The following is a 27,825-nucleotide window of genomic DNA, read 5'->3' as shown; positions in this document are numbered from 1 at the left end:
TACCTGGAGCTTTGTTTTGCCTTTTCAGCTTTAGGACAAGGCAGTATTTTTTCCCAGATACCAGTTCCTCTGGATAGCTCTGGGGAGTGCTGGAAAGGTCCTTGTTCTTTTATCACCCTCTTTGTAAGTGAGCTGGAATTGGAGCCCCTCTAGCTCCTGAACTAGAAAGGTTTAAGTTCCCTCTCTGACCATAACATCAATTTGCTTTACTATGGGATGGTCAGGTGCTGCTGAAGATTTGGTAAGAACCTTGTGACCAGGTGGCACCTGCAGCTCAGGCCCAAGGCTCTGGAGGCTGGATTTGAGTGGGGCTTGGCCATGCTGCTCTCACAGCTCTAGCTTTGAGGGGTGCAGTGATGTGGAATAGGACTGCTTATGAAAAGGGTTGTTCCTGTTCCTTTTTGCACCTGCATCTGCTGGTTCTGCAGGCAGATCTTACTCAGCAGCTGCAGTATCTGAATGTGTGCTCTACATTCTACATACAAATGTACTTTTGTGCATTAACTTGTCTGTGTGACACATCGATGGTGTGGAAGGATGAAGTTTTTCTGCAGGCTGGATCCTTACATGCTCTTATCTTGCAAAGAAAAGAAATAGTGGTGTTATCCTCTGTGGTAGAAGATATTCCTCTCTTCTGAGGTGTTCTGGTTGTGGTTTTGGTGGGATATCAGGTGCCCTCTTGTTGATGTTCATGTTGGATTGGGGAGAGGGGATGGAAGTGTCCCAAGTGAACTCCCAATTTACATCCTGCCTGATTGCAACCTTTTGTCTTGTTCAACAGATGTTCCAAAGCTGCAACCACACCCAGGCCTGGAGAAAAAAGAGGAAGATGATGATGAAGATGACTATGATGATGGTTCCAGTGTCAAAAAACAGGCAAATAAGAACCGGGTTCAGTCAGGCCCACGCACACCAAACCCCTATGCCTCGGACAACAGCAGCCTCATGTTTCCTATACTGGTGGCCTTTGGTGTCTTCATCCCTACCCTCTTCTGCCTCTGCCGATTGTGAGAGCAAGCCCCACAGTGCATCAGCCCAGGGGCTGGGAGGGAAGGAGTTGGACCAAATATGGTTGCTTTCAATTTCTCCATATTGTTCATAATTTAAGGAAAAAAAAAAAAAAAAGAGATGATTCATTTGGAATGAATAGCAATGAATAGCAGGTCCAGGTAAGAGGGAGCTTACCTTCCCCCTGCCAGCAAGCAGCAAGGCCCTCGCCTTCCCCTTCGCACCATGTGCAGCCTCTGATTCTCCCTGGGGCATCCAAGAGTGAACTGAGTCCTGGCTGGGTGTGTATTGGGCCATGAAAGCTGAGGCTGCCAGTCCTGGGCCGTGTCCCACACTGAGAGAAAGCCATGTGCTGTAGGATCTCTGCCTTTACTGGGTGGAATATGGTTCCTTAAGCAGGAAAGCAATTCTTAAAACAAGGCTGGGGTACACATTTTGTCCAGGAGTGTGGAAGTGTTGTGGTGCTGTTGGGTGTCAAGCAGCTGCAGAGGACGGAGCCTGGCTCAGCATCTCCCTGAACGTGTGCAACACAATGTATGGTACTCGCCTGCAGAAAGATACCAAGGCTCCAGACCAGCCTCCGTGGAGACAGTTCCCTCCTAAGACTGCAAGCTGTGCCAGGAGCAGAGGGATTTGTCTGGCCTGATTTGCTGCACCAGTTGGGAGAGACTTTCCTAGTCTGGCAATTGCAATGTTTGTTCCATCGCAGAGGGATTCTGCTGTAGCCTGCGAGAGGCTGACGTTGTTAGCGTCTGATCAGATGCACTTGTTTTCTGTATTGATTATGGCTTTTGTTTCCTTTAATATCCTTTTATTTTCAAAGGTTTTGTTTTAAGCCCAGTTCCTTGTTTTGCCTTTCCTAGCAAGTAACCTCTACTTTGGAAGAAGCTGAGAATCAGTTGAACTAGAGAGGAGGTTCAGGACTTGTTCCTTAACCTTCCTTATGGTGAGCTTCCTTCTCTGTGACTCTAAACAACCTGTGCTGTAGGACAGAGAGCAGAGCAACCTGGTGGATGCTCCCTGGGGTCTCATTCCCTCTATAGGGACCAGCCCTGTCTGTGGCAGTGAGAAGTAGAGCTGGTCAGTATTTGCAGTGAGTGAGTTTGGCCTTTTGCATATCCAGGCCCTGTAGTGAAGGGGCAGATGTCCAACTTTTCAGTCCTGCAGAGCAAGGTGGTTTGTTGCCATCCAGAGATCTGGAAATGAGCAATGCACTGGAGACAAGGTCACCTGCTTCCCCCAGGGATATTTCTGCAAAAAGCTTCTGTTTCCACATGCAGAGCCTGTGCCTGCCTGGCAGAGGCTGAACGGAGAGAAAGCCACTGCTGTGCCTTCTGGTCCAGAGCTGCAGGCCCTGAGGAACTGCCTTCCCACAATCTTGGCCTCCAACATGCTGAGCGTTTCTGGCTGACCAGGAGGAAGATGTTCTGTGCTGGAGCAGGATCCATCCCAGGCAGGGTTGGGTTTTTGTGGATCAGCTTTGTTGCTGCTGACCTCTGGGCTCACGGAGCGCTTTACCTCATGCTCTCTCCCTTGTCCTCAGAAGTGTTCTGTCTTTCCCTGGAGCAGTGGCACTGAGCAGTGACCTCTGCTGCTCTGCCTCTCTAGGTTTTCCTAGCACTTGTTTCTGGGTTTGATCCCCTGCAGTGGCTCAGCCTTTCTTTGAGCAGGGTCAGCAGAATTACCAAGTTTCTGGCCAGGGAACTGGAGGAGCAGCCTGTTCTGTTCTGCTGGGCCCGAAGAGCTGAAGGCTTCCCTTCCTCTTATCCCTCAAGCTGTGATAGGAGCTGTCAGCTCAGGGTCTCCAGAGTGGAAGCTGGGGGAGGTGACAAAATGCTGCTCTCTGCATCAGTGCCACTGAACCTTGCCTTTCTGATCACATCACTGCTACAGGCCTGACCCTAATTCTCTATCTGTGAGCTGAAAAACAAGCAGGACCTTCATTATCTTCTCTCTAACTGCACAAGGGGTAGTTTGGGACAGAAGGAAGAGAGTCCCTGCCCCAGTTAAAGGAGAATCCAGGCTTTAGAGAGAGCTGATCTTGAAGAACAAACCTTAGAATGAAAGGTGGTAAGCTTGAAGCTGTCTGCTTCATCTTCTAGCTACTGTTAAAATCCTAATACTACAAAACTATTACAAAATATGAGCTCTGATTTGTTCAGTGACAGTGCCTGCAGAAATTCTCCAGAATTTTTGGGTTTGCTCTAACTGGATTGAAGAGACATTTAGATCTTTATCAGTTTTGAGAATCATGAACTGTGCTAATTTGTTAAGCAAAGAATCTGAGGTTGAAAGCAGGCGTCTCTCTAAGGAGCTGCTCTCCTCCAGGCCTTTTAGGGTGCATTTTATTTGAGCATCCTTGATGCAAGGAATCACTCAGCTTCTTGTGGCTCACCCACTAATCTCAGCACCTTGCCTACCATGGGTGTGTTTAGATGTGCAGAAGTTGGAGACAAGGCTTTTAGGATAGTTTATCCTGGCCTCTCCTAGCAGCCAGGGCACCCATTTAGTGCCACAGCTGCCCCAAGGCAGAGCTGTACAGGGTGTGATCCAGTTTGTTCTAGTTGCTCAGATCAAATGAATTTGTCTTATTTGAATAAGAATAGGGAGGAGAAACAGTTCATCCTTCATGGCTTCAATTTAGTTGTTTTGGCTCTGGATTTGTGCATCTCTCACTACAAAGCTGGTTTCTGGGGTGTTCCTGACCCTGTTAAGGTCCTGTGAGCAGTTTCCTTCCTGGTCCATCCCCTCCTGACAGATTTGCTTTGGAAGGAGCCTTCAAACAGAGCCTGTGGGAGCAGCAAGGATGGTGGGGGCTGGCCAGTCAGCACCTTTCTGGAAATGCAGTACTCCAGCTCCCCTGTGTCTCTGTCTAGTGTCTGCAAGCCAGACTCAGGGGTGTAATGTGGTACCTGGTCCTGACCAGGGAAAGAAAATATTTGGGCTGGCTGTAGCTTTCCAAAATGGGTGTTTGAGGGAATATCCAAGACACTGTTTAACTGAGACAGGTCAGAGACAAGCCTGTTTGTGCTGATTCCTCTGCCAGCAGCAGGCAGATGGAGTGCAGCAGTGTGGGGAGCTGGGTCAGAACAGACTCTGGCATGATTCCTGTTGTGTAGACAGGGGCAGATACAGCAATTTTAGTAAAGCTTCCACTTAATAAAGGAAAAATCACTGTCTGATGATTCAGGCCTGGATCCAGCCTCAGAATAATGGTTTCAAAGCTTATTTTAATTGTCCCGTCAGCCCCTCCTTTAAGCCAGGCTATTGAAGTCTTCTGTGTGTGTAACTAAACATCTCTGACCCTTTTGAGTGTCCCAGGTGGCAGTGAACAGAAAGCCAAATTAATTCCCTTTTTGGTGCCTTTGTCTCAGGCTTTGAATAAAAGTCTATTTGATGGAGCTTCTTTTTTTTTTAAGGAGCTTCTGAGTTTTTTTTCTTCAAGGGACAGGCATTCCCTGCCCTTGAGATCAGATGGGGATGGTCTCCCTGTTCCCAGATGCCAGCTCTGGAGGTCACAGCTGAAGTAGAGAACTGCGAGCAGGTATCTTTATTTCAACCCTTGAAATCAATGGAAGAAAAGTCTAGCAGGGGCCAGAAGAACTTGAAGAGCTCCTTCAGGTCTGGTGTGCCCCAGAAATGGCCTGAAGGCAGGATGGAGAACTTCCAGACAGTCTGGTGCCTGGGAGTTGGTGCAGTTCAGAGCTGAGTGAGTCACGCTGGGTCCTGGGACCTGTTTGGCGCTTACAGATTCTGGGTGCAGAGTGGGGCTTGGGGGGTCCTGCACCCCTGATTTACTCACTGAGGGCTTGCCCCGTGCTGCTTACATCTGAACAGAGCAGGGACCTGTGCCTTGTCCCTTGGCCTTTAAGTTGAAACAGGATTGCAACAGCCAGGGAGGTGTCCTGCTACAGGAGCTCTGGGCTGAACAAGCCTGTTGCTGATAGAAAACAGCAGGAGGGAGAGAGCCACGAGAACAGCTTCAGCCCTTGATGTGAGACAGATCCTGAGCAGCTGCGAGGTACCAAGTGTGTCAGGCTCTGTTTGGTGCTCTAATGTGGGAGAGATCCGTCTGCTTCTTGCACGTATGATGGGGAGGGAAATATCCTTGCTGAGAATCCAAGGGAGATGGGAACTGGACCAGCACTGAGCTGATTTACCTACTGGCACTTCTGCATCTCCACAACAAATGCCAAAGCCTAATACAATTCAAGGATGCTATTTTAACGTCGGCCTGGTTCCACCAGTCTGTCTGCACAGGCTGGTCCCACAGAGGCTCACAGAAATATTCCCAACGGCACAAACACGCCAGGCTGGAGCTGGGAAGGCTCAGAAACGTGATCACACAGATGGGCCTCCTGTGCTGCACCCCTGCTTCGTGCTGCCCAGCAGGTCTGGGGCACATGCATTCACCTTGGATCCAAATGGATTTAACCCAGGAGTATTGTAGCATTGAAAGGTGCTGGGATGGATGGGAGAGGTGAAAGCAGGTCCATGTCTTCCGGGACTCTGGCTTGCTCAGAGTTTATTGCTGTATATTAAATACTATTTTTGGAGATTGAGGGGAAGATGAGGGTGGGGAGGGATGTGACGATGCTGTCCCCAGTCTGCTTGGTGGGATGGTACTGCAGGTTATTGATAGGTTTTGATTTATTTTCCCCATGAAGTGCTTTATTTAAAACAAAAATCAACAGAACAAGTGCTTTCCACCCTCCTAGAAACTGTGCTGGCTGATTAGAAAATGTGAATAATCTTTTGCAAACATCAGAGGTTTCTGCTAAAGAGTTTGTGTGATGGAGATTTGAAGGCAAGGGGCAAAGTACAGCTTGAACCAGTTTAGCTGGGAAGAGTGTGAATCCAGGAATTGCAGGATCTCTGCCCTGGAGTTGTCCCCTGTCACACTTAGTGGGGACGTGCTCTCCTGTGCTACCTTGGCTGTTCTGTCACACTGTGGCAGTTCCTGAGCTGGTGTTCTGGAGCCAAGGAGTGACTGGAAACTGGCTGGCAAGTGGGGGTCTTGAACTTTTTGTGGTTTTCTCGGGGGCTTTGTGCATTCAGGGCTTTCCCACTTGAGAAGCAGCTGGGTACGTAAAGGAGCCCCAGAGCCTGTGAGAGCAGAGGCAGGATGTGTGCTCCATGCCAGGAGGCAGCACCAGGCCTGTGAGAGGTGCTGGTGATGTTTGGGTCCTGTTGGGGTAGCAGAGTTGGCACATGGTCCCACTGCTCCGTTGTGCCTGGCTGGGGGTGCGTGGCAGTGACCTGTGCCACTGGCGTTAAGGACACGCCACAAACTACTTCAAGCTGCAGGTCTACATTGTCTGTAAAGGCTGAAGCACTGTGAGGATGTGAGGAGAAACCTCCATCTGTACATGTCACCAGTACAAAGGATTTTTGAGGAGGATTTGTTATTTTACTGCCCATTGTTTTGTGTTATAACAACTTGCAGTGACATTTTTTAGTTTGTTTTGCAGCAAGCTCGGGCCCTAGGTGAAAAGCACAGATACCTATTTCTGATTGCATTGGCTTTGAAGGGACTAGTTTGGGGGAGATGGGCATGGGGGTGAGTTATTTTATTTTTGGTACACGGTAGCAATTTTATTTTTTAATTTTCCCAGGATGTTTGGCTGAGGGAATGTTCTGAAATCTACTGTCTGGCAGTTTAACCAGCAGTGTGCTAAAGGAAAATAAACAAAATTATATTGTCACTTGGATGAGATGGTTCCTCTTTTCTGGTGGTGGGCCAGAGGAGCCCCTCTGGTTTACACCCACACGAGGGAGGCTGAGCCTGGCTGACTGCTGGGTAACACCGTGCTGCTGCCTCCAGTGCAGCCCTGGTGATCTCTTGCCCACTGCTTTGAGTCATAAAGTGCAAATCGAACGGTACAACATCCTCTTAAAAGTGCTGATGTTGTTGTTGCTTCCTGCTCGGAGCCGGAGCAGCAGAGAGATGCAATCTGCTTTCTGGGCTTTGCAAGCTGCCCCCCTTTCAGCTTGAAACCGTGTCAGAGGCGGCTGGGGCTGGAGCAGGGAGGAAGCAGCAGCCTTGCGCTCCAGGTGCCTGCTCCTGTGGAGGTGCTTTCCTGGAAGGCCTGGGTCTGACCTTCCTTAGGGATAGAGGCACCAAGCCCATGCAGCAAGGAGGATTTAGGGGGACTGGTGCAGGCTTTTTTTTTTTTTTGAAATAGCATTTGGCTGGCAGTAGCAGGAGTGTGCTGTTCACAAGCCACAGCAAGCGTCACAAATCACTGCTCAAAATCTGTTTCCAGTCATCATAAGCATGTTCAGTGTTGGCTGAAGTCCGAAAAGAGGATGCAGGTGTTTGTTGTTCTTGCCCCAGTTCCCCAGAGGGCTGTAGGTGACTCTTGGCAACTCTTGCGTGCCTGCTGCGGGCCGGTGGGCTGCCCCTGCTTGGGAAGAAACACATTCTTTCCTCTTCGTATTGATACTTTGAATCCCTCCAAGTGCGACCTCCGCGGTTTTTCCCACCGGGCTGGGGAGGCTCGTCCGATGTCTGCCACTGCCACCCGGGGGCACACGGTCCGGTCGCCGTCCCGCTCCCCAGGGACAGCAGCTGGGCTGTCCCCGGTGCTGTGCCCTCCATGGCATCCTCCTGCTGACGCTGCCCCTTCCCGAGAAGTGCTCGTCACTGTCCCCTGCACAGAGCGGGGCTCTCGGGGGACACCTGCCCTGTGTCACCGGCTGCGCTGTGGCCCAGACCGCGCCTTCGGAGCCGGGAGCCCAGCGCGGGGTGACGGCCGGGCGGTGTGGCGGGAGCGGGACGCGGGCTGGCAGCCGGCCGGGGGCAGCGGGAGTGGAACCGGGTTCATTTGTTCCTTGTGCTGTTTTCCCTCAGGTAACTCGGCTTTCCCAGCCGTCCTGTCGCGCTGCGGCCCCGGGCGGAGCGGCTGCCGCGCCAGCGGTGCCCGTGCCAGGCTCTCGGGTCACCCATCCGGGCGCGACCGCGGCGGGCTCTGCTGAGCTTCGGGCGCGGCGTTGCCTGGCAACGGCCCGCGCCCCGCCCCGCGCTCCCATAGCTACCGAGGCGGGCGGCGGCCATCTTGGCAGCGGCCATGAGCGGCTCCAGGGCGCGGGCGGCGGCGGCGGCGCCGGGGCCGGACAAGAAGCTGCCGCCGGGGCCGCCGGGGTCCGCGGGGCCGCTCAGCCGCCTGCGGGGCCGCCGCGGATCGGCCGATGCGCCGCCACGGCAGCCCTGGACCGAGTCCGAGTTGCTGGCGCTGGAGACCGTCCGGCCGGAGCACGTCCTGGGGCTGTGCCGGGTGACGGAGAGTGAGTGCGGGCCGGTCCCGGGGCGGCGGGGGCTCTGCGGGTCGGGGCCGGGCCGGGCCTTTGGCGTGGGGAGCGGCGGGGCCCGGCCGGGCGCTGCCGGCGGGGACGCGGCGGCTCGGGGTGCGCCCGCCGGCAGCTCCCGTACAACTTCCAGAAAGTTTGGGGGCTTTTGTGTTGTTTGTGGGTTTTGATTTGTTTGAGGCTTTTTGTTTTTTTGTTTTTCCTCTGGGCTGCTGATCTCTGCTTTTCTGTCCCGATCGCATCCCATTCTTGCTTTGCTACCTGGCACTTACCCTGCCTTTGTTTCTCACATCCTTAATTTTGTCCGGCTTTTATGAAGCTTCTGCAAAACAAGGAGCAGTACATATCTTATCGGGCCGGGGCTAACAAAAAGGGAAATTCATTTGGTAAGTGGTCACAGGTGTTTTGTAATATTACTATATGTTTCTCTCTCTTCTAGATTATTTATGCAAACCTGAGGACAACATTTACAACATTGACTTCACTAGGTTTAAGATCCGGGACCTTGAAACTGGAACAGTCCTTTTTGAAATTGCTAAGCCGTCTGCTTCAGGTACAGCATGCAAATGTTGCAGGGAGGATAGAGAGACTGAGAGCTGAGAGGTTGCAATGCACAACCCCTGCAAACCGAGCAGAAGGGTCCTTTGGTATATGTCCTGATGACTAAAATCCTCTCCTTTAAGCACAGGACTGAGTTTATCTATGCTGAGAAACTTGTGATTAAAATGTGATTATTGTTAGGTGGGAGAGAACTATCGACTGGCAATTTTCCTTTTTTGGGCTGGTTATAATGGAGATTAGTTCATGTTCATTGGCAGTTGTGATGGGGGATATCCTGTGAGATTGAGGGGAGGGGTGACTCCAGTTCTGGAGCCACCTCGACTGGGCCAACTGTCATGGCAAATCTTTTCTCTTTTGCTTCATGCCAGTATAAGCCTCAGACCAATCATTAAATGTGTTTACATTCAGTACCTAAGCAGTAGGCAGCTTGTCCTGATACACCCACTAGGCAGTGTCACCTCAGGTGTGCGCTCTGAGCAGAGTAACTCCGGGCTGGTGTTTTCCAGAGCACGCTGAGGAGGATGAGGATGACAGCAGCGAGCTGGATGCAAGTGCAGGGCGCTTTGTTCGGTACCAGTTCACCCCAGCGTTTCTCCGTCTACGGACTGTTGGTGCAACGTGAGTATGAGCTCATGGAGAGAAGGGAGAATTGGATGTTTACAAAGTGTTACTTGACAGTTCATAACAAAACTGGGTTGAAGACTTGAGATAGCCTATCTTAGACTTCAAATATCAAACTCTCTGTAAAGAACTCTTGTGTAGCCTCATGCCCAAGGCTCTGTTCTTCCTAACAGGTGTTTTTTTCCTGATTCTTCCATGCAGAGTGGAATTCACAGTGGGAGAAAAGCCAGTGTCAAACTTCCGAATGATTGAGAGGCATTACTTCCGAGATCGCTTACTGAAGAACTTTGATTTTGATTTTGGCTTCTGCATCCCCAGTAGCAGGAACACATGTGAACACATTTATGAATTCCCTCAGCTCTCAGAAGACCTTAGTAAGTACCTCCTTTGCAACACTGAGTGGTGTTTTGTTTGTGTGTGCATTCTCTCCCTCCACTTGTGAAAGAAGTTGTGACTGGGACTGAGGAGACAGGAACAAACAGATACAGGTTCCCAGTTTAGCAATGTGTAATCTTCTCTGAATTAGAGATTTGTGTGCAAAGTCTCCTCCTTTGAAAATGAAAGCCTAAGACAACCTGTGCTAAGTCACAGGCTGCAAGAACTGATCAGTCACAGGGCTGACATGCCTGATGCCTTGTAGTGTAGCCCAGAAGAAACCAAAACACCAGAGAAAGGGTTCTTTTTATAGCCACCCATCTGTTTTTGGCACTTGTTTGTTAGGGCTAGAGCCTCCTGCTATGGAGCAAAACTGGTTCTTCCTGAGGTCTGTTTTTAAGCCTGCTAAGATCTCTGCAAATACACAGGGTATGTTTGACCTCAGGGGGTGGATGGAGCCAGAGGCACAGGGGTCCTTCTGGGGCTGCCTGGCCGTGGGGAAGGTTTGGAGTTTTCATCCCACCTGTGTACATGTGGGGAGTGCCACAAATGAGCTCCTTCTGCTTACAGATGTGATGGTTGCTTGGCTCCATTCATGGCTCTGGTCTAAGCTTATTTGAGTGAGGTTTCTTCATTCCCCCTCTGTTTGCATTTGACAGCTCTTGTCCTGTGAATGGGAAGAAGGGGAAGGGCAAGCTGCAGCCTTTGAAGTAAGCTCAGAAGAGCAGCTTGCTTCTCTTCCTTGGGTAGGGCAGAGCATCACTCAGTAAATGCAGTGGAGTGGCAGAGTCCTTTTTATCCTGACTGAGGCTGTTGGAGGTAATGGAGCTCCCTCTCTCTTTCACAGTCCGTCTGATGGTGGAGAACCCGTACGAGACGCGCTCGGACAGCTTCTACTTTGTGGACAACAAGTTGATAATGCACAACAAGGCCGACTATGCTTACAATGGAGGACAATAATCATTCTGGCTGCTGGATGCTGTGATGCCCTTAACCATTCCAGACGTGCAGGAGTGGACTGGCGTTGCTGTCTCGTGCAACAAGGCTTCTTGCCAAAGTTTTTCTCTGTGCATGAGGCTGAGAACATGAAGCAAAGATGACAGCTCCTGAAAGGAAATCTCCCTGCAACACCTCTCTGAGACTCAGCATTTCCTGCCTCTCCTTCTCTGTTCCTGGCTATCTTCTGATAACCTTGGTTAGGTCAGTGGTCAGAGGGACTCTTAGACAATTCTTGCTCTTAGTCTTTCTAGTTAGTTTGCACCTTTAGTGCATCTGATGTTTCACCTCTTGGGTGAATATCCTTTTTCAACAGGTCAGATTGTTTGTGTTAAGCTATTTCTTAGCAGGAAAATCTTAACCCCTTCCAGTAGCCAGCGATGCTTGAAGAGCAGATCTTTTGTTCAGTTGGATAGCTCATGTCTTCAATGACAGTGGTTTTGTTTGTGGCATTGCTGACATGGTTTTTTAGGGTGCATCCCAATGTTCTCCAGTGGGAAAGAGACTAATTTAGCTTCTAAGCAGTGCAGGAATATTCCATCTGCCTCTGAGGGCCTGAACTGCCCCTAAGAACATTTAAGCTCTGTTTTGCCAGAGATTTCACTAGAGATACAAGATAGGGGAAAAAGGAGATTGTCCCTCTGGTAGCATTTCTGTTTGAGTTTTTGTGAGCAAACTGTTGAATTTCGGAGCTCAGGGGTCAACCTTAGAGCTGAAGTTAATCTCACTATATTTACCATTTCTCCTTCCCTTTGTAGGAATTTTTGGCCCTTCATACAGAATGTATTGCTTTTTAGGTGGACAGCACATTGTCAGCCTGGCTGGAGTGAAGGTGTCACTCTAGCAGGGCTTAGAGGAAAAAGGGAGAATGTGGAAAATCCCTTGAAAAATGGGTAGGAAGCAGAGCTTCCTAGGCTTCAGTCTGTAATTGTAAACCTGACTGGTCTGTCAGAGTTGCTGTGAGCAGCACCAGCTCATTTTCTGTGTTGCAGTGGAGATATTAGTAGCTAAAAGCTTCCCAGGTCAGATCACTCAGTGTTATGGAGTGGGATCCTTGGAAAGTGAGAATGTACATGATTCTCTTTTTCATTGTTCCCATCATTGCTCTGCCTGCTCAGCTGCTTATTTATGGTTTAGGAAGTCATGTTGCCAGGTTGATACCACAGCTGGGTTTGGGCTCTGGCAATGGGAGATAGCATCATGCAGTGGGAAGAGGAGGACCTGTGTCTTGCCAAAGCTGTGCTGGGACAAGCTCCCAGCTGTGCAAAATCTCAGCTATCACAACCTTTTTTGCCAGTTTTGCTGGCTCTCAAGACTGGTACTTTTCCTGTCCCCATGCTGGGCTGCTCAGTTGTGTCTCTTGTTGGGGGAGTTAGGTTGTGTCTAGACTGGAGACCTTTCCTAATACTACTTCCATTTGTTCTTGAGACAGTTAAAACCTAACTCTTCAATGGTTACCTGTTGTGTTAAGAGGGATTCAGGGTAGTTTGTGTTCCAGCAGGGTTGAGTGGGGTGGACATCAGAGCCTAGAGCCTGTTAATGCAATAGGAAACCACTGCCTTTACTCCAGATTAGTGAAAGTAACTTTGGCATGGAACATCAGCTGGCATCAGAGTAAGCAGTGAGTGTGTGAGGTAGCAGCCATGAATGAATCTCCAGCTCTTAGGAAGATACTTAATTATGATTAACCACAACAAATGACCTGTTCTGGGTGGAGCATTAATCATAAGCAACCACAACAAATGTCTTGGGAATGTGGAGGGGCAGGGTCTGCCTGATGGAAAGATGAACTATTCTGCCACCATTGATCCCCTCCAGCATCTCCACAGGCACTAATGCAATCTTGTTTAGGATCTTCAGATTAGTTAAAGCTCCTGTTGAGTTGGATCTCGAGATGTCTCTTACAGTGAGCACCTTCCACAGCCCTCATGCTGTGCCTCTGAGGTGGGAGCTTTGCTCTAAGTTACTCACCACAAAGCAGAACTGCCTGGAAGCATGCTTTTCATCTTGAAGTGTTCAGAAATAGTGTCTGAAGAGCCTACTCATTATTCCCTGGCAAATTTTAGCATATTGAACTGAATTTTGTATGTAGTATAAATCCAGGTGCCTTTAAACTTTTATCACACTTTCTACATGAAGCAACCTCTCGCTTTTCTTAGGAGTGTGACGATTCCCATCTGTTTCTCTTGTCACTGTAAAGGTTCCTCAAAGGCGACGGGCTGGTCAGCAGGGCGGGAGCGCGCACCGGGCGCTGGGGGCGCGCACGGGGCGCGCGCGCCATCTGCTGGCGGCGGGAGCGCGCTGCCGGGGCTGGTCCCGCTAGGAAAAGGGAATTGCGGGAATTGCTGTCCTTGGCCAGCAGCAGAGAGGAGGAGACAGCCCTGAAGCGGTTGATTTCGCACTGGTGAATGCGTTGGCTATTCAGCAATAAAAGGGAGAAGTGGAGGAAAACCAGGAGACCCTGCGGTTTTTAGCTGAGCGTGTTTGCTTTGCCAAATCAGAAGGTCTTTGCCCTAAAAGCATGCTGCAGGAAAAAGAAAGTCCCTACAAGAGGGCAACCCAGCACTGAAAAAGTTGATTGTAATCTAGAAAGTCAGGGATTTCCAAACTCCGGTTCCCACTTTAGTAGCTTTCCTAGGATTCCTTTTCTCTTAGGTACTTTCTGTAAAGCCTCTTTTCCTTGTGGCAGGGATGATTTCTTTGGTAAACACGGTTTAGCAGACCAGCTTCCTTCTGGAGTGTGTGCTCTGGTGTTTTAATGATGGGTAAAAAGCTACTCATGCCAGTTAGCTTGGAAGAAATTCCACTGGGATCACATCGTTGACAGGTGAATGGTCAGTTGTATCCTGGTGCTGCAGGCAAAGGAGATGCTTTCAGTGTTAGTTGGAGTTTGAGCAAGAAAAAAGGTATCAAAGACTACTTCTCTCAGATTTTGTGCTGAGTTGAAAAAACAAAAATGTTGGGACCATAGTGAGTTTGCTCAAAACTTCAAAAAGAAAGGGACCAAACCCACAGATGCATATTATGTTTTTTTCCAGTATTTGTCCTCTTATTACCAGGACCTCTTTTTCACATTTTTGAGGCAAGGGCTTTAGATCCATGCCAGCAAACTTCCTGGAGAGCTATTTAATGCCTTGAGTGTGGAATACATACTGCACCTTGTGAAGGAAGGTCATCTCTTGTTGTATGGACTGGGTACTTCTGTCCTTGTCCTCTGGTTTTGGTAGGAAATGTCTTGTGTGTGTACATGAGGATTTTCAATGTTTCTTGTTGCAGAGGAGCAGCAGCCTCTTCTCTGGTGCTTGGGGATGCTTATTCCATTATCTGAGGGTTCAGGAAGAATAAAACAAGTGTTTATTAGTCAGAAATGAAGGAGGAAAGCAGTTGTGAAGCACTAAGGTCCAAATGTAGCAACTCTACTTCTCAGCTCTGTGTTTCATCACATCATCTTCAGCTGTTTCCCAGTCTTCTGCCCTGCTGTCCTGTGACATGGAGCTACTTCGTGCTACCCCCGAGCCTGGCTCGCTGTGGGCTGTGACCCTCGGACACAAACACTGCCATCTCCTGTCCTTGCCGAGGGCAAGGCTGAGTGATGGCAGCCTGCTGGAGTCAGCACCTCTTCCTCTTCAGCAGCAGCAGGACAATGAACACCAGCAAACGCCCTCTCCTCCTGCCTGGATCCCAGTGCTGTTACAGGACCCGTATTTATCTCTCACTGTGTGGCCTTGGGGCTGCTGGCGCATGGACTCCTCTGTGCTGTCCCCTTCGGACCCTGCTCCCGTGGCCGTGGCAGCGCCGCGGGGCTGTCCTGGTGCCGCTGTGTTTGTACACGCGTGGTTTTGTCACCAGCAGTCGGAATAAAGGACCTTCCTTCCCTTTCCTTCCCTTTCCTTCCCTTCCCTTTCCTTTCCTTCCCTTCTCTTCCCTTCTCTCGCTTCCTCCCTTCTCTCCCCGCTGCCCGGCGGGGCGGGGCGGGGGGGGCGGGGGGGGCCGCCCGCCAGGGGGCGGCGCGTGCGCGCCGGGCCCGCGCTCCCTCAGGCGGCGCCATGGCGATGGCGGCGGCGGCGATGGCGGCGGCGGCGATGGCGGCGGTCGCGTCCCGCTGCGGCGGAGCGCCCGGGGGTGAGGCCGGCGGAGCGGCTTCCCTCGGCTGCGGCTGCTCGGGGGGGCTGCGGGGCACCGGGAGGGGCGGGAAGGGCCGCGGCCCGCGGGGGAGGTGGCGTCCCGGTGCCCTTCAGGGCCTGCCTGAGGCGAGTCCCCTCAGGCGCCGGAGTGGCGCCGCCCTTCAGCCGGGCCGCGGGAAGGTGGCCCGGGCTCGGGGGATCCTCAGGGCCCCTCACGGGCCGGCGCCCGGCCCCGGGCCGGTGTGAAGGGCGGCGGCGGCGCTGAGTGCCCTCCTCGCTTCCAGCGCTGGCCCTGCGGTGCCGCCGGCTGCACACCGTGTACCAGAGCGCGGAGCTGCCCGAGACGCACCAGATGCTGCGGCAGACGGTCCGGGACTTCGCAGAGAAGGAGCTGATGCCGCTGGCAGCGCAGCTGGACAAGGAGCACCGCTTCCCGGCCGAGCAGGTGGGTGCAGGGTTGGGAAGGCACAGCCACAGACCCCTTTCCTGGTGCCCTGGGGCGGCACCCTTGGGGCTGAGGCAGCATGTACATCCAGCTCCCGCTTAGCAGAAAATTGAAGTTTAGACCAATTCGTTGCTCTGAATGTGGACCTTGTAATTCCCACAGAGTATTTTGAGCTTTTCACTTTTATTTGTGTTTCTTTATATCTGACTTCAGTACCACTGAGTTTTTAGTTCTCTTACCAGTTTATCTGTGGGCTGTAATAAGAAATTATAGAACTAATTTATAAAATTAACATATACTTTTGCAGACTGCACATAATGGTTTATGGTGAGGAATGAGATAGCATGGATGCATTTCAGATGGTGGAAAAAAGCGATCAGGAGGTACATGCTGCTTATCCTCTGGGGCAGTAAATAAATCAAAATTTCAGACAAACTAGTGATTTTTCATGTGGAAAGAGACACCAGTGTGCATGTTAAGCAATGAAATACAAAGCTCCAGCAAAATAGATCCTGTTAGCCAAGAGACTAACATTAACCAAGAGACTCCAGGCAAACACCGTCAGAGGCATGAGAGTTTTGTCACATTCCTTTTTCTATTAAGGTATAAGGATGGTAGCCAGGAAAGTCACACTTACCCTAAGGAAGAAAATAACTTTACTCCTTACTGTTCTCATCTGAAAAATTTACATTTGATTCTGAATCTTTTGGCTTGAATGTGTAGAGGGAAATTCAAGATACAAACAAGTGTTTAATGAGATGAAGCAACATACATAGAACCAGTGGCTGTCTTGTTCATGTTCTGTATTTAATGTGGAGGATTGGTGTTTTGGGTGCCCACATAGGAGGAAATTATGTATCTAAAGATTCTCCCTGGTTCCTCTAAAAACAAGCAGAGGCTTATGGTTGCAAAGCAAGGGGTCTAGCTGGGGAACTTGGGCTGGATTGATTGCAATGTAACTAACAAAAAAATTCTCTGGGAAACAAGTTCTGGCTTTGTTAGGAATGAAAAAAATCACCTTGCACCACTGTTTTCTGCAGTCATTCATTCTGTAAAATTCTTCCTTTGTGCAGTCCTAGGCTGAAGCTCAGCAGACTCAAAGGTAAAGTTCTGATGATTTTTATCAGCTAGATTTCCCATTTCTGCTGACAGGAGACATGCAAGGGTAGAGCTTTGGTGGGAGGCTGAGGAAATGCTGGTGGAGTTCTGTCTCCATATTTCACCTTTAGAAGGCTCCCCCCTTCCCAGTACTGAAGAAAGCTCTTTAAACAAGCAAGAGTCTAAACAGCAGTGACTGTGTACAGCTCCTGCTGAAGTCACTGGGATCTGGGGACACTTACCCATTTCACCAGGAGTTGTGTGCATCTTTTCCTCTGGTGTAGCCCTCCCATGCCGTGTGTGCTCTCCGTGTGTCTGTATTTGCTGGCACACTGGTGCTGCAGAGGATGGGAGCTGTCCATTCCCGTGTGCAGGTGAAGAAGATGGGAGCCTTGGGGCTGCTGGCCATGGACGTGCCAGAGAAGTACAAAGGAGCAGGACTCGACTACCTGGCCTATTCCATTGCTGTGGAGGAGATCAGCAGGGGCTGCGCCTCCACCGGCGTCATCGTCAGCGTCAACAACGTGAGTGTGAGAATGGCACAGCTCAGGGGTGTCTGGGAGAAGGGGATCTGTTCCTGTGCTGGGCTCTCTGCTCTGTGGAGAGCACATTAGAGAGCTGCTCCATTGGTTGTACCTTCAAGAGGCACTAACAGCACCAAAATTTAAAGTCCCTGTATTTAGGGCCAATCCTCAAGTTTGGCTCTGAAGAGCAGAAGCACCAGTGGATTGCTCCCTTCACCAGTGGAGAGAAAATTGGATGTTTTGCCCTCAGTGAACCAGGTGATGTGACTGTTACCATCTCTGTTGCAAAGAACGTGGTGTAGCTTCTTTCCTTTGTCAGGTCTAGGATGGGCTTTAGGTCTTTGAAGCTGGTACAGTTTGTGGAAGGGTTGTTTATAGCAGTTCTGTGTGAGTGGAGTCGCAGTACCCAAAGCATGAACTGCCATCCTCTGGTCCCTGCTGAAAATACTCATTCTGTGTGCACACCTTGCACACGTGGGCCTTTGCCCGTTCTGTGGGAGGACAGGGGTGACACTGCCACAGTTCAAGAGGTGCTGTGAGCCGATGGGGTGCAGGTGGGGGTGGCTTTGCCCCCCCTGTGTCACTGATCACCTGAGGTTTGTTTGCTGCTCCTTCCCTCAGGAAATGGCAGCGATGCGGGTGCAGCCTCCACTGTGGCGCGCCTGGATGGGGACGAGTGGGTTCTGAATGGCACCAAGGCCTGGATCACCAATGCCTGGGACGCCTCAGCCACCGTGGTGTTTGCTACTACAGATAAATCCCTGAAGCACAAGGTGAGATAGTTTGTATCAGCCAGGAAGAGGGGGTGGGAGTGAAGGAGTTGTGGAGAAGTACTTTGCCACGGCTGGGACTCTGTTTTTAGAGCCGTGCAGGCATTGACCAGAGGAGGGGCTGATGTGCTGGTTTTCTTGTGTCTCAGCTCTCCTCTCCCTCCTCCTGGTTACCTGGACATTTGGCTTTTATGTAAAATGGAGGGAGCCTGTTGACAGCCAAGGAAGTGGGAAGGTAAGAAGACACCATTGCTAAGAGTGTGGGTCTCGTTGCAGGGCATTAGTGCATTCCTGGTTCCCATGCCAACAGCTGGGCTGTCACTGGGGAAGAAAGAAGACAAACTGGGAATACGAGCCTCTTCCACTGCTAACCTGATATTTGAGGACTGCCGGATACCCAAGGGAAACCTCCTGGGGCAGCCAGGAATGGGCTTCAAAATTGCCATGGTAAGAGAGGGATGGGGTGCAGCTCTGGGGGTGTGCAGCTGTAGCTCCCAAGCTTGCTGTTCTGTAAACCATTTCCAGCGGCAGTCACTTCAGGGAGGACTGCTTGCATAAGGTGTTGACCCTTCTTGCCAACATGGGAGGAATCATTCCCAGAGCTTGATGAATGTTTAATTTACACAGGTCTTTGATAGCACTTTTATTGGCAGTTCTCAGCTGGAGCAATACTGATACCATTGAGGTGCTGTGTCAATAGGGGCAGTATATTTTAATTTTTCTTCTTTCCCAATCCTCTGTCCCTCCAGTTGTATCCATAGATAAAGGGAAAGCATGGCATTTCCCCATGTGAGTAGTGTGGCAAAGTTGTCCTGGAGGCTCGTGACAACTTCTGCAGAGTGTCTAAAGGTGAATGACAGCTGAGTTATGGTATGCATGTGACTTCTGAGGAGGAGCAAGGCAGCTGGGAACAGATTTGTTTCCTGCACTGTCCTTTAAGAGTGGTCATTGCTCTCTCTGGAGGGGCACAACACCCTTTGTTGGCCTGACATTTTGGGTCGAGCTGCCTGGAGCAGAGCCCATTCCATTATGTCCAGAACTAAAAGTGGTTGGTGACTGACAGGTTCTTTTAAAGACCTTCAGCCTAGGGTTTAGAAGATAAAGCCTTTTCTCCCTGTGCAGCAATTTCTTCCTGTGCACAGAGGGGCAGAGTAGGTGTTTGAGCTAAGTCATTTAATTGACTGGGTTCACTAACGAGTTTGAAAAATTCTTTCCCATGTGTGTCCAAATGATGAGGATAAAAAAGGAAAACTGACCAGATTTCCAAAGTAAAATCAGCTGCAGAGTGCGTTGGGTCTGCCTGAGAAGTTCTTTCCAGCCCCTTCCAGAGCAGATCCCTGTTGTGCTGCTTCCCTTATTTTGCTCCCTCTGTTTTTCTCCCAGCTAATAAGCAATCCCTCCCCTTTCTCGTCTGTTGTTGAACTCCTGCCTTCTCTCTGCAGTGGCAGTGCTTGTTACAGCTCTCTATTCCTGCATAACTGGGAATTGTGAATCAAAGAGGTCTCTGACCAGGGGCTTTTAAGGCTACAGCAGCTTTTCAGCAACATCAGAAATGTGTCTGTACTATTCTTGCTCAAGCATAACTTGACTTACATGTATTTCGTGTCTTTTTCAGCAAACTCTGGATGGAGGAAGGATTGGTATTGCCTCACAGGCACTTGGAATAGCACAGGCAGCTCTGGATTGTGCTGTGGATTATGCTGAGAAGAGAATGGCCTTTGGGTCACCCATCACAAAGCTTCAGGCAGTGCAGGTACGGGCAGGGCACAGGGACTGGTGGAAAGTCTGTGTGGGTGGGGTATCAGGCACACAGTGCACTTTGTGCTGTCTGGAGTAAACAGGCTCATAATTCTGTTTTCAAATGCTGTTAAAACTAATTGTTGGGACAGAGGCTCCTTTTCCTTAGATGGCCCCAAGGGTGGAAGAGTTCAGCTGTCCCCTTGTGCAGGCAGGGGCCCTGGACCCAAGGCACTGTTTGTTGTTGCAGTTCAAGCTGGCAGACATGGCCGTGGCCTTGGAGGGTGCGCGCCTGCTGACCTGGAGAGCTGCTATGCTCAAGGACAATGGGAAGCCCTTCACTAAGGTATCTCCAGCCCTGCTTTGTCCAGCAGCCACAGCACAGGACAGGCTCAAAGCCAGGAGCCGCACTCCATGGAGCACTGCTGTGCTCAGCAGTGCTGGGGTGCGACCCCCAGCAGGTCCTGGGCCTGCTGCCCACCCTGGGGCAGCCCCCTGAGCTCAGCACTGGCCGTAGCCAAGGGGAGAGGGGTGGCTGCTCTCAGCTGGCACCATCATCAGGCCTGTCTCTCTGCACAGCTGCACTGTGAGGGTTCAAGCTCCTTGTGCAGGTGAGGAGTTCCTTTTTGTGACAGCTGCACTCTCAGTGATGTTTTCCTTCCCCAAAGGAAGCGGCAATGGCCAAACTGGCTGCATCAGAAGCTGCAACAGCCATAGCTCATCAGGTAACTGTCAATTGGCAATTCTGACATATGTCATGTGGGAAGGGACTTTGGATGTCTCACAAGTGCTTTGGGAAGGTGGGATGGAATTTACTGATTTATTTTTGAAACACACCAGCCAAAGCAAGCAACCAATCCTATGGCTGAAGCTGTTTAGCACAACCATCTTCACAGGTTGTGGGGACGTAGGAGGATGGCAGGGGTTCATACTGGCCTGTGGCAGCTGTATTATTAAAGTGGCCTGTGCCTGCTGCTGTCCAGGGCAGTGGCAGTTTTAAGGAGCAGTAATGTGGGGGAGAGCATAGGGCCACAAGTCATCACCACTGCACCTGGATGAGATCCTCTGTTCCTTGGTTTAGTGTCCCCTGTCTTTCTTAAAAGCATCTTAGTGATCCTTATTCTAACAGATACCTCTGAAGCAATGAACTGCCCATCTGGAATATCCATATTTTCTTAACCCAGGTCAATCCTGTGTATTTCTACAATCACAGATGAGCTGCAGTCATCCTCATGTGTCCCACCCTCCCCATTATGCCTGCAGTGGGCTCAGCTCCTCTCAAAATGGCTGTCTGTGTGCATGTGCACTCTGTAGAAAAGATTTCTTGACCCCACTTTGTTCCTAAGCTGCTGCCTTTGTTCCAGGCTATCCAGATCCTGGGAGGGATGGGCTATGTGACAGAGATGCCGGCGGAGCGGCACTACCGCGACGCTCGCATCACCGAGATCTACGAGGGGACCAGTGAGATCCAGAGACTGGTGATTGCAGGCCAGCTGCTCAAGGCCTACCGAGGCTGAGGAAGCTGCCTGGAGCAGCACACTGCCCCCAGTGCATCCTAATGGTGCACAGTGATGGAGTTTGACCCTCTTGAATGAGGCTATTGATGGAGGTTTTCCTCACCAATGAGTAACTGACCCTCTAGTTAAAATGTGCTGATTCTTCTTTGGACAAAGTATGGCACACTGAGGCTGGACTGAGGTTTGTAAGTGATGGCTGTGAGTGCAGGAGGGAGGAGGCAGCCTGTGCTCATAGGGCAGCCTGGGGCTTTTGCTAAATGGGACTGTTGGAATGGCTTGGTAGTGGCAAAATGACAGCACTTGCCAGCCACTGCCAGTTTTGCTGAATTTGTCACTACATGGCCCTGGATAACCAGTGCCAGAGTCAGAGATGCTGAGGGCTGTGACCCCTGTGCTCTGCTTCAGGCTGCTGGTGCCTCTGCAGACCAGACTGCAGTGGAGTTCAGGTGTGGGATGCAGCTGTGGGTGAGCTCCTAATGGGACAGCCCAGGCTAAGGCAATCCCTGCAGCAGGGCCCCTCTCACTTCCAGCAGGAGAGGAGCCAGACAGGAGGACATGCAGGGACAACCCACACACAGAGGAATCTGAGCAGAGACTGTAGCTGCTGGCTGCATAGATTTGACAACACAAAGAATTCCTCGATCTGGGCCAGCAGGGCCCAGCACCTGCTCACTCAGCTGCTCTGGGATGTAGGGATAGAAGCAAAGGACAGCAAAGCTGCAGTGCCTAGGACTACTTTGTAAAAAATTCAAAATAAACAAAAAACTCCCTCTGCTCCCAAATCTGCTTCTGCAATATCAGCAGGAAAGGAAGTGCCTGACAGGGCAGTAACAGCTTTTAATCTTGACATGTTTTGGGCAATGAGGAAATGAAGAGATGACACACAAAGCTCACCAGGAAACTTTAGCAGTAGCACATCCTCAATCAGTGATCATTAAGACATTAACTTTAGGAGCATCAACAGCCAAAGGAAAAGTTCTAAAATCAGGAGAAGAGGGAGAGGATTAAGCCTAGAGCCTGCATGGTCCAGTCTGCCTCCTTGTCCAAACAAGTACACTAGAGGGAAATGGTTCTTTTCCTGTGGTGCCATTTATTTAGACTTGTGTGCAGAGAAGAGGAGCAGGATTCTGTTACACAAGAGAGCAGAGAAGACGAATAAAACCTGATTTTAAAGGACCACCACTCCCTCACCTTTTTTTTAAATGCAGGTGTGAATTAATTTAGAATAATTTCTTCCAGTCCCAAGATGCAGGAGCAGAAACCAGTAGGGCCAGCAGGCAGCAGTGAGACCAGTTCTCAGTGATGTCACTCATCCCTGGGCAGGCGCTGGAGGGCAACAGCGTGTTGGGGCAAGGAGTTTCTCAAGTGCTCAGTTTCTCCTTGTTCTACTGTGCATAAGGATTGACAGAACTTGCCAGGTAGTGCATTCAACAGGAGCATTCCTACTGGAAAATCATTCCAATCATCTTGAATGTGCTGTAAATTATGGAGGGCTTCTCTGGATGAAGCTTGATTTCAGCCTGTATCACCTCTTTGATTCCTGCAGGCTCACTTCAGTGATGGTACCTGAAGATGTGGGATACTATTTTACACTAACTTATTGCAGCCACTCAGGTAGACCAGGAGCTGCAGGGATGTGAGGACTTCAGCAGTGCAGAGTTCCTGTTATGCTGTGCTCCAGCTGAATCCCCAGTGAGGCAGCACAGTCACACTCTGCCAACCCAGGTGCTTCTCTCAGATCTGCTGTGCTGTCAGTGCTTGCTGACTGCCCCTCTTCACCCTCAGCCTCCCTCATTACCAGCTCTAATTTGCTGCAGCATGAAACCATCCCTGTTACCCACCGTGCTGGCTGTGACCCTCAGCTGACAGAGGAGAGAGAACCTTGAGGTAGCAAAAAACAAAAAAAACAAAAAAAACAAAAAAAAAAAAAAAAAAAAAAAAAAAGAAAAAGCTTTAAAACAAAGGCATTCTGAAAGTTTTGCCCTGCTGCCACAGGTTCAGCGAGAGAGCTCAGTGCCCTGTGACCCTGCACTGCTCTGGGGGTAAAACAGCAAACAGGGTTACACACAAAGGAACTTCCAGAGCAAAGCAATGGCTCTGCTCAGAGCAGAACACTTCAGGCTTACTCCTCACTGCTGCTAGCTGAGAGAACTTTGTGTGATGAGTGTCTGCTCTGCTCCTCAGGGCTGTTGCAGAGGAACTGCTGAAAGAGCAAAACACAAACGAGTTTGGCAGCATTAAATCAGCAGCTCTTAGCAAGCCACCCCCAGATAAACCCAGGTGTGGGCAGGACCAGGCTCTCCTTGGAGAAAAGGATCTGTTCACATGTGAAGCCACAACATTTAAGTGACAACTCAGCCAACATTGCAAAGCTGGGGCACAGAGATGGGAAAATCAGGTTATACATAAATTAGAAACATAGATAAGTCACTTTTCAAGAACAAAAGCGACAGCTGTCAAGGACTTTGTGGTTTTGCCCCACAATGCTCTAAGAGTACATGAAACTGCTTAGGAGGCATGAGGCAGGTGGAGCCTGAACCAGAATCCTTTCTTAGAAAACACAGTTACAGTAACCAGGAGTTACTTCCTGCCACACCCTAGACCTGACAGCTTTTATACCATGTAGCTCAGACTCTTCCTCATGAGTTCCCTACAGACTAAAAGGAGATGAGCTGTTCTGAAAAAACCCCAAATTTATTCTGATTTTAAATTAGATCTTTGTTTCACCTGAGAGCCCTCACTATCAACACAGACCTGGCAACAGCCACACATTCAGGTTATGTTGGAATTTGGAAAAAAGATGGAAAATAGTATATTTGAATGACATCCTGAAGTAAAAAAGCAAAGTGCCTGGAAGAATAATAGAATGAAAATGTGGAATAGTGATAAAAAAAAAAGTGACAGTGCTGAAACTTGAATGAAAAAACTAATTCACATTTTGGAACTCATCATGTTTGTAAGGTGAAGTTTGACCTTAGGGAAATACCAGCATACAAACAGTACCAATTCTGAGCTGCCTGTTCTCAAAGATGCAGCAGAGAACCAGACCTGTCAGCAGATTTGTACACTACAGCTCTGGTCCATGGCCTGACAACTGTAACCACACCCTGGTCTATCTCTTTTTTGCCAGCATTTTACCTCTTGCAAGAAGGTTTCTATTAGTCAACTAATAAAGTAGTTCTATTTGACAACTCCAGAAGAAGGGGCAGGCAGTGGGGCAATCTCACTGCAAGATTTGTGTCTAGTTTATTAAGGAGTTCAACAAAGAAGGCATCAGCAACTGTACCAGACCCAGTGGGGACAGGAACCCAGGTCCTGCACAGCCTCCCAAAATCCAGAGGACCCAGAGCCCCCTGTGCAGTTTGATCCTCAAGCAGTGGAGCCACATCACCCTGGAAAGACAAGGCCCAAAGGTCCATCTGAGCAGGGAGGGCCCACAGCTGAGCAGCCAGGTAGGATCCATTTCTAACGCCCCTGAATGGTTTGAGCTGAGGGACAAGCTTTGCAGCTTTAACTTACAGCTCTGGGAAAGCACTTTTTCTTAGTACAGTTAAACTTCAGTGAACCTCTGCCAAGTACCAAAATCCTTTTCCTGTTGTCTGAAGGGGCAGCAAACCCTTCCAGTGCAGTGGGTGCTCACCTGGGTGGGGCTCAGCACAACCTGAGGGGCAGGGAGGGGTCACAAGGCCCTGAGGGCTCAGTAAGGGCTCACTCCTGGTGCAGGAGAGGGGCACAGAGTGCAGGAAGGCAAGACAGCTTAACAAGAAAGACCAGGCTTTTTTGGGAAAGCTAAATTAATTCTCATTAAGTATTTATTAGCACTTCTAGAACTTTCTCCAGAATGCTTCTCAGGCATAGCCTAAAATGCTGCTGCAAAACAGAGAAAGACCTTGTATTTTAATTCCAAAGAAATAATTCCAAATTAAAATACTGCTGTGAAGCTGATGGCACCTGAGCTGTGCACCATTGTCAGGTAGGTGCAAAGGCTGAACAGGTAAAGCTACAGAAAAGTGGATGAGAATTTGTTATTTCACTGCTTGGAACTTCTCAGCAAAACAAAAGCCACCAAAAAAGCCTTTTTTATTTGAATACCCACCTCAATATTTTATACACCTCATGTTTAAGGTATAGCTCAAAACTGGTGCCTTTCTACTGTCTCAAGCAATTCTGGGACAAACAGAAAAAGCAGATTCTCAATGAAGAACTAATAATTTCATTAAAAAGTGAAACAGTTACAGTTTACAGTTACCTGAGGATGAGCACTGCAGGCACATGGTAGAGGGAATGCTTTCAGCTAAGGGAAAGAAAAGAACTCAGGGGGTGTGTTTGAGAGAGAGATGAAGTTCCAAGTCCCCCCTGCCACACCCACCCACATTTGCTAAATCTCAGCACCCCCATCCCCCAGCAAAGGCTGAGCTGTGCCTTACTGTTTATCCTGGACCATTCCAGCTGTCCTGGAGGTGCATCCCAGCCAGCTCAGAGGCATCAGGCCCTGTGCCACCCGTGCCGGACCTGCCTGAGAACAGAGGAAGGGGTTCATTAATGACACAGCACACCTGTGGCTGGACAGAATTTCCTGCCATGTCCAGTATGCTCTTCTTGTACCACCTGACAGTGCTGAGAGCTTCAGGTGTTTGACCAACCCCTCCCTTACCTGGAACAAAACCAGTGCCAAAGTCACCTCAGTGCTCGGAGTCAGGCTCCAACATTCCTCCTCCTCCTCCCATGCCACTGACACTGCCCAGCATCTGTCACCTAACAAGAGCTGGGAGCTCTCAGGAGAGCTCCCCAAACCCCACATGGCACAGTACTTGAAAGGAAGAAAGTTTAGGTACCTCAGGGAAACCTTTCAGTCAATAAAATAACAACTGGAACTGCTGGTTTTAAAAAAGAAATAAAATCCACATTTGAACAGGCTACAGGTAGAAAGCAGTCAACACACAAATTCCAACCAGTCACAACAGTAAAGGACAGTTTTTCTTTTTTCTTTTTTTTTTCTTTGAGGGGCAGGGGCATGGAAAAATACAGCACACTAATGAAACAAAATGCAAAAAAATACAAAAAAATAGAAAATAGAAAAAATGTATTTACAAGTGATACATTACTGTGATCAGAAAGCACAAAGACAATTGCTGCTATAATACATGCACTGGTCAAGAAGGAACTACTAAAAACCTGCAAGGGAGCTGTTTGTAAAAAAAAATATCAAAAAAAGGAGAAAAAGAAAAGAAAAAAGACACCCCCACCTCCTCCCCCCTCAGACACACAGGGCTGGGTTTGAACTTGTTTCTTCCCTAGTTTGCTACATTGATCAAATCAAATATCCCCTAAAGTCCATGGTACAACCAGTACAAATACTACACTTGGTTTTAAACTGCAGGTTCAGTTGTAGGAGGGGGGAAAACAGCAGCTCATTGTAGATCCATATACATAAAGCCAGAGTAACTGCACTACATGCTAAAAATTACAGCAAGCCCCTGTCTGCTACACAGCATGATCTTAGCAGGTTTTCCTTTTTATTTATTCATATATATATCTATATGTGTGTATATATATATGTATAAAAATCGTGCCCTTTTTCACTGCAATATGACATCTGGGTGGAAATGTAACTTGTTACAACAAATTTTATATGTATACTGCAAGAAGTCACTCAATGTCTGTGGATTTAATAAGTAACCTCACACCACAGGAAATATTTAATAAATCAAAAAAACCCAATATTGTGACAGAAGACCTTCTGTCTCAGTTCTTTTCAAAACCGAAGTCCCGCAGGAAACTGGTCCCAATGTCCACGAGGGGTTCTCTGAAGAAGCCTCAGTTTGCTGAACTGTTTTTAGTGTTCACAAGTTTTTGAACGACTTCAAGCCGTTTTTAGTTTCAAGTCTGTCTCTTCCTCTCTCACAAAGGTAATAGTCTGGTAGTAATCCATCCGAGTGAGGAAAAGAGGAAAGTGGCTGCAGTTGCACAAAGGGTCCCCAATTCCACATCTGCAGGGAGATACGGAGTCACACGGAGCTCTGGGATTTCAGCGTTTGTTTCTTTCCCTCCTTTAATCAAAGTCCTTTCATACGTGTCCCATCGCTGGTACCTTCCCAAGTACCAGCCAGTCCAGCTTAGGAGACAGCAAAGCCACAATTAAAGTGAAAAGGACCAAGGCAGAAGTTCAGGTCACTTCCTGTCCGTTCCATCATACTTCCAGGAAACGGGAGCTGCTGGACTTGGAGTGGAAAGGCTCAGACCACATGCGGCGTAGATCGCCCTAGGCAGGGAAACAGCACACACAGTGCCCTCAGAAACGCTCAACTCTGCTCAGAATTCACTTTTTAAAATGCACACAGAATTGCAAACACATCTTAGAGCAAATCTATTCTTCACCTGTTTTACAGATTACAATAAAGACAGTAAATAGAAATCCTTTCCCTGTCAGGCCAGAATGTCTTAGAGCAGATATACCCAAAATAGGTTTCTGATGGGAAGGAAATAATTACTTAGGTTGAAAATCCTGCCCTTTCCTATATCCTGCTCTGTACAGTGCTAGATGTGTGCTTCAACAACAGCCCTGGAACAGGAAAGGTAAATTTTACAATTTCTGTTCAGAACAGGTGACTGGGACAAGGCAAGCAAGGTTCTGCCTCTCCAATCACTGCTCAAACTTTGTGCATGTGGTATTTCATGACCAACAGGACAAGGACAAATTCACATATTCAATTAAAAGAAAATTTAGTATTTCAGAATTTA

The 27,825-nt window shown here is 49.3% G+C and overlaps 4 protein-coding genes across 6 annotated transcripts in view; 3 read left to right on the top strand and 1 right to left on the bottom strand.

The window, feature by feature from the left end:
• Positions 1 to 6,633, top strand: part of CABP1 (calcium binding protein 1) — a 43,781-nt gene extending 37,148 nt beyond the window's left edge. For all 3 annotated transcript variants that reach the window (XM_058816628.1, XM_058816627.1, XM_058816631.1), the window contains one exon: positions 782 to 6,633. In XM_058816628.1, coding sequence (XP_058672611.1) covers positions 782 to 1,011 — 230 coding nt within the window. In that variant the 3' untranslated portion in view covers positions 1,012 to 6,633. The remainder of the gene's footprint in view (positions 1 to 781) is intronic.
• Positions 6,634 to 8,072: 1,439 nt separating this feature from the next.
• Positions 8,073 to 14,699, top strand: UNC119B (unc-119 lipid binding chaperone B). Its single transcript, XM_058816588.1, has 5 exons — positions 8,073 to 8,295; positions 8,756 to 8,869; positions 9,384 to 9,495; positions 9,700 to 9,872; positions 10,721 to 14,699. Exons 1-5 carry the CDS (start codon positions 8,079 to 8,081, stop codon positions 10,831 to 10,833), a joined length of 729 nt encoding a protein of 242 aa, XP_058672571.1. The 5' UTR covers positions 8,073 to 8,078; the 3' UTR covers positions 10,834 to 14,699.
• A 215-nt stretch (positions 14,700 to 14,914) lies between these two features.
• ACADS (acyl-CoA dehydrogenase short chain) lies at positions 14,915 to 22,260 on the top strand. Its single transcript, XM_058816537.1, has 10 exons — positions 14,915 to 14,991; positions 15,278 to 15,438; positions 16,911 to 17,060; positions 17,207 to 17,318; positions 17,682 to 17,833; positions 18,107 to 18,277; positions 19,446 to 19,583; positions 19,818 to 19,913; positions 20,236 to 20,292; positions 20,932 to 22,260. The coding sequence occupies exons 1-10, from the start codon at positions 14,916 to 14,918 to the stop codon at positions 21,082 to 21,084; spliced, it is 1,266 nt and encodes a 421-aa protein (XP_058672520.1). The 5' UTR covers position 14,915; the 3' UTR covers positions 21,085 to 22,260.
• Positions 22,261 to 26,150: 3,890 nt separating this feature from the next.
• SPPL3 (signal peptide peptidase like 3) overlaps positions 26,151 to 27,825 on the bottom strand; it is a 56,236-nt gene continuing 54,561 nt past the window's right edge. Inside the window, exon 11 of the mRNA XM_058816799.1 lies at positions 26,151 to 27,346. Within this exon, the coding sequence (XP_058672782.1) occupies positions 27,275 to 27,346 (72 nt within the window). The 3' untranslated portion in view covers positions 26,151 to 27,274. The remainder of the gene's footprint in view (positions 27,347 to 27,825) is intronic.

Source organism: Ammospiza caudacuta, chromosome 18, assembly GCF_027887145.1.
Source record: "Ammospiza caudacuta isolate bAmmCau1 chromosome 18, bAmmCau1.pri, whole genome shotgun sequence".
Lineage (NCBI taxonomy): Eukaryota > Metazoa > Chordata > Aves > Passeriformes > Passerellidae > Ammospiza > Ammospiza caudacuta.
The sequence above is the reverse complement of the archived record's forward strand: the minus strand, read 5'-3'. Positions and strand labels throughout refer to the sequence as shown.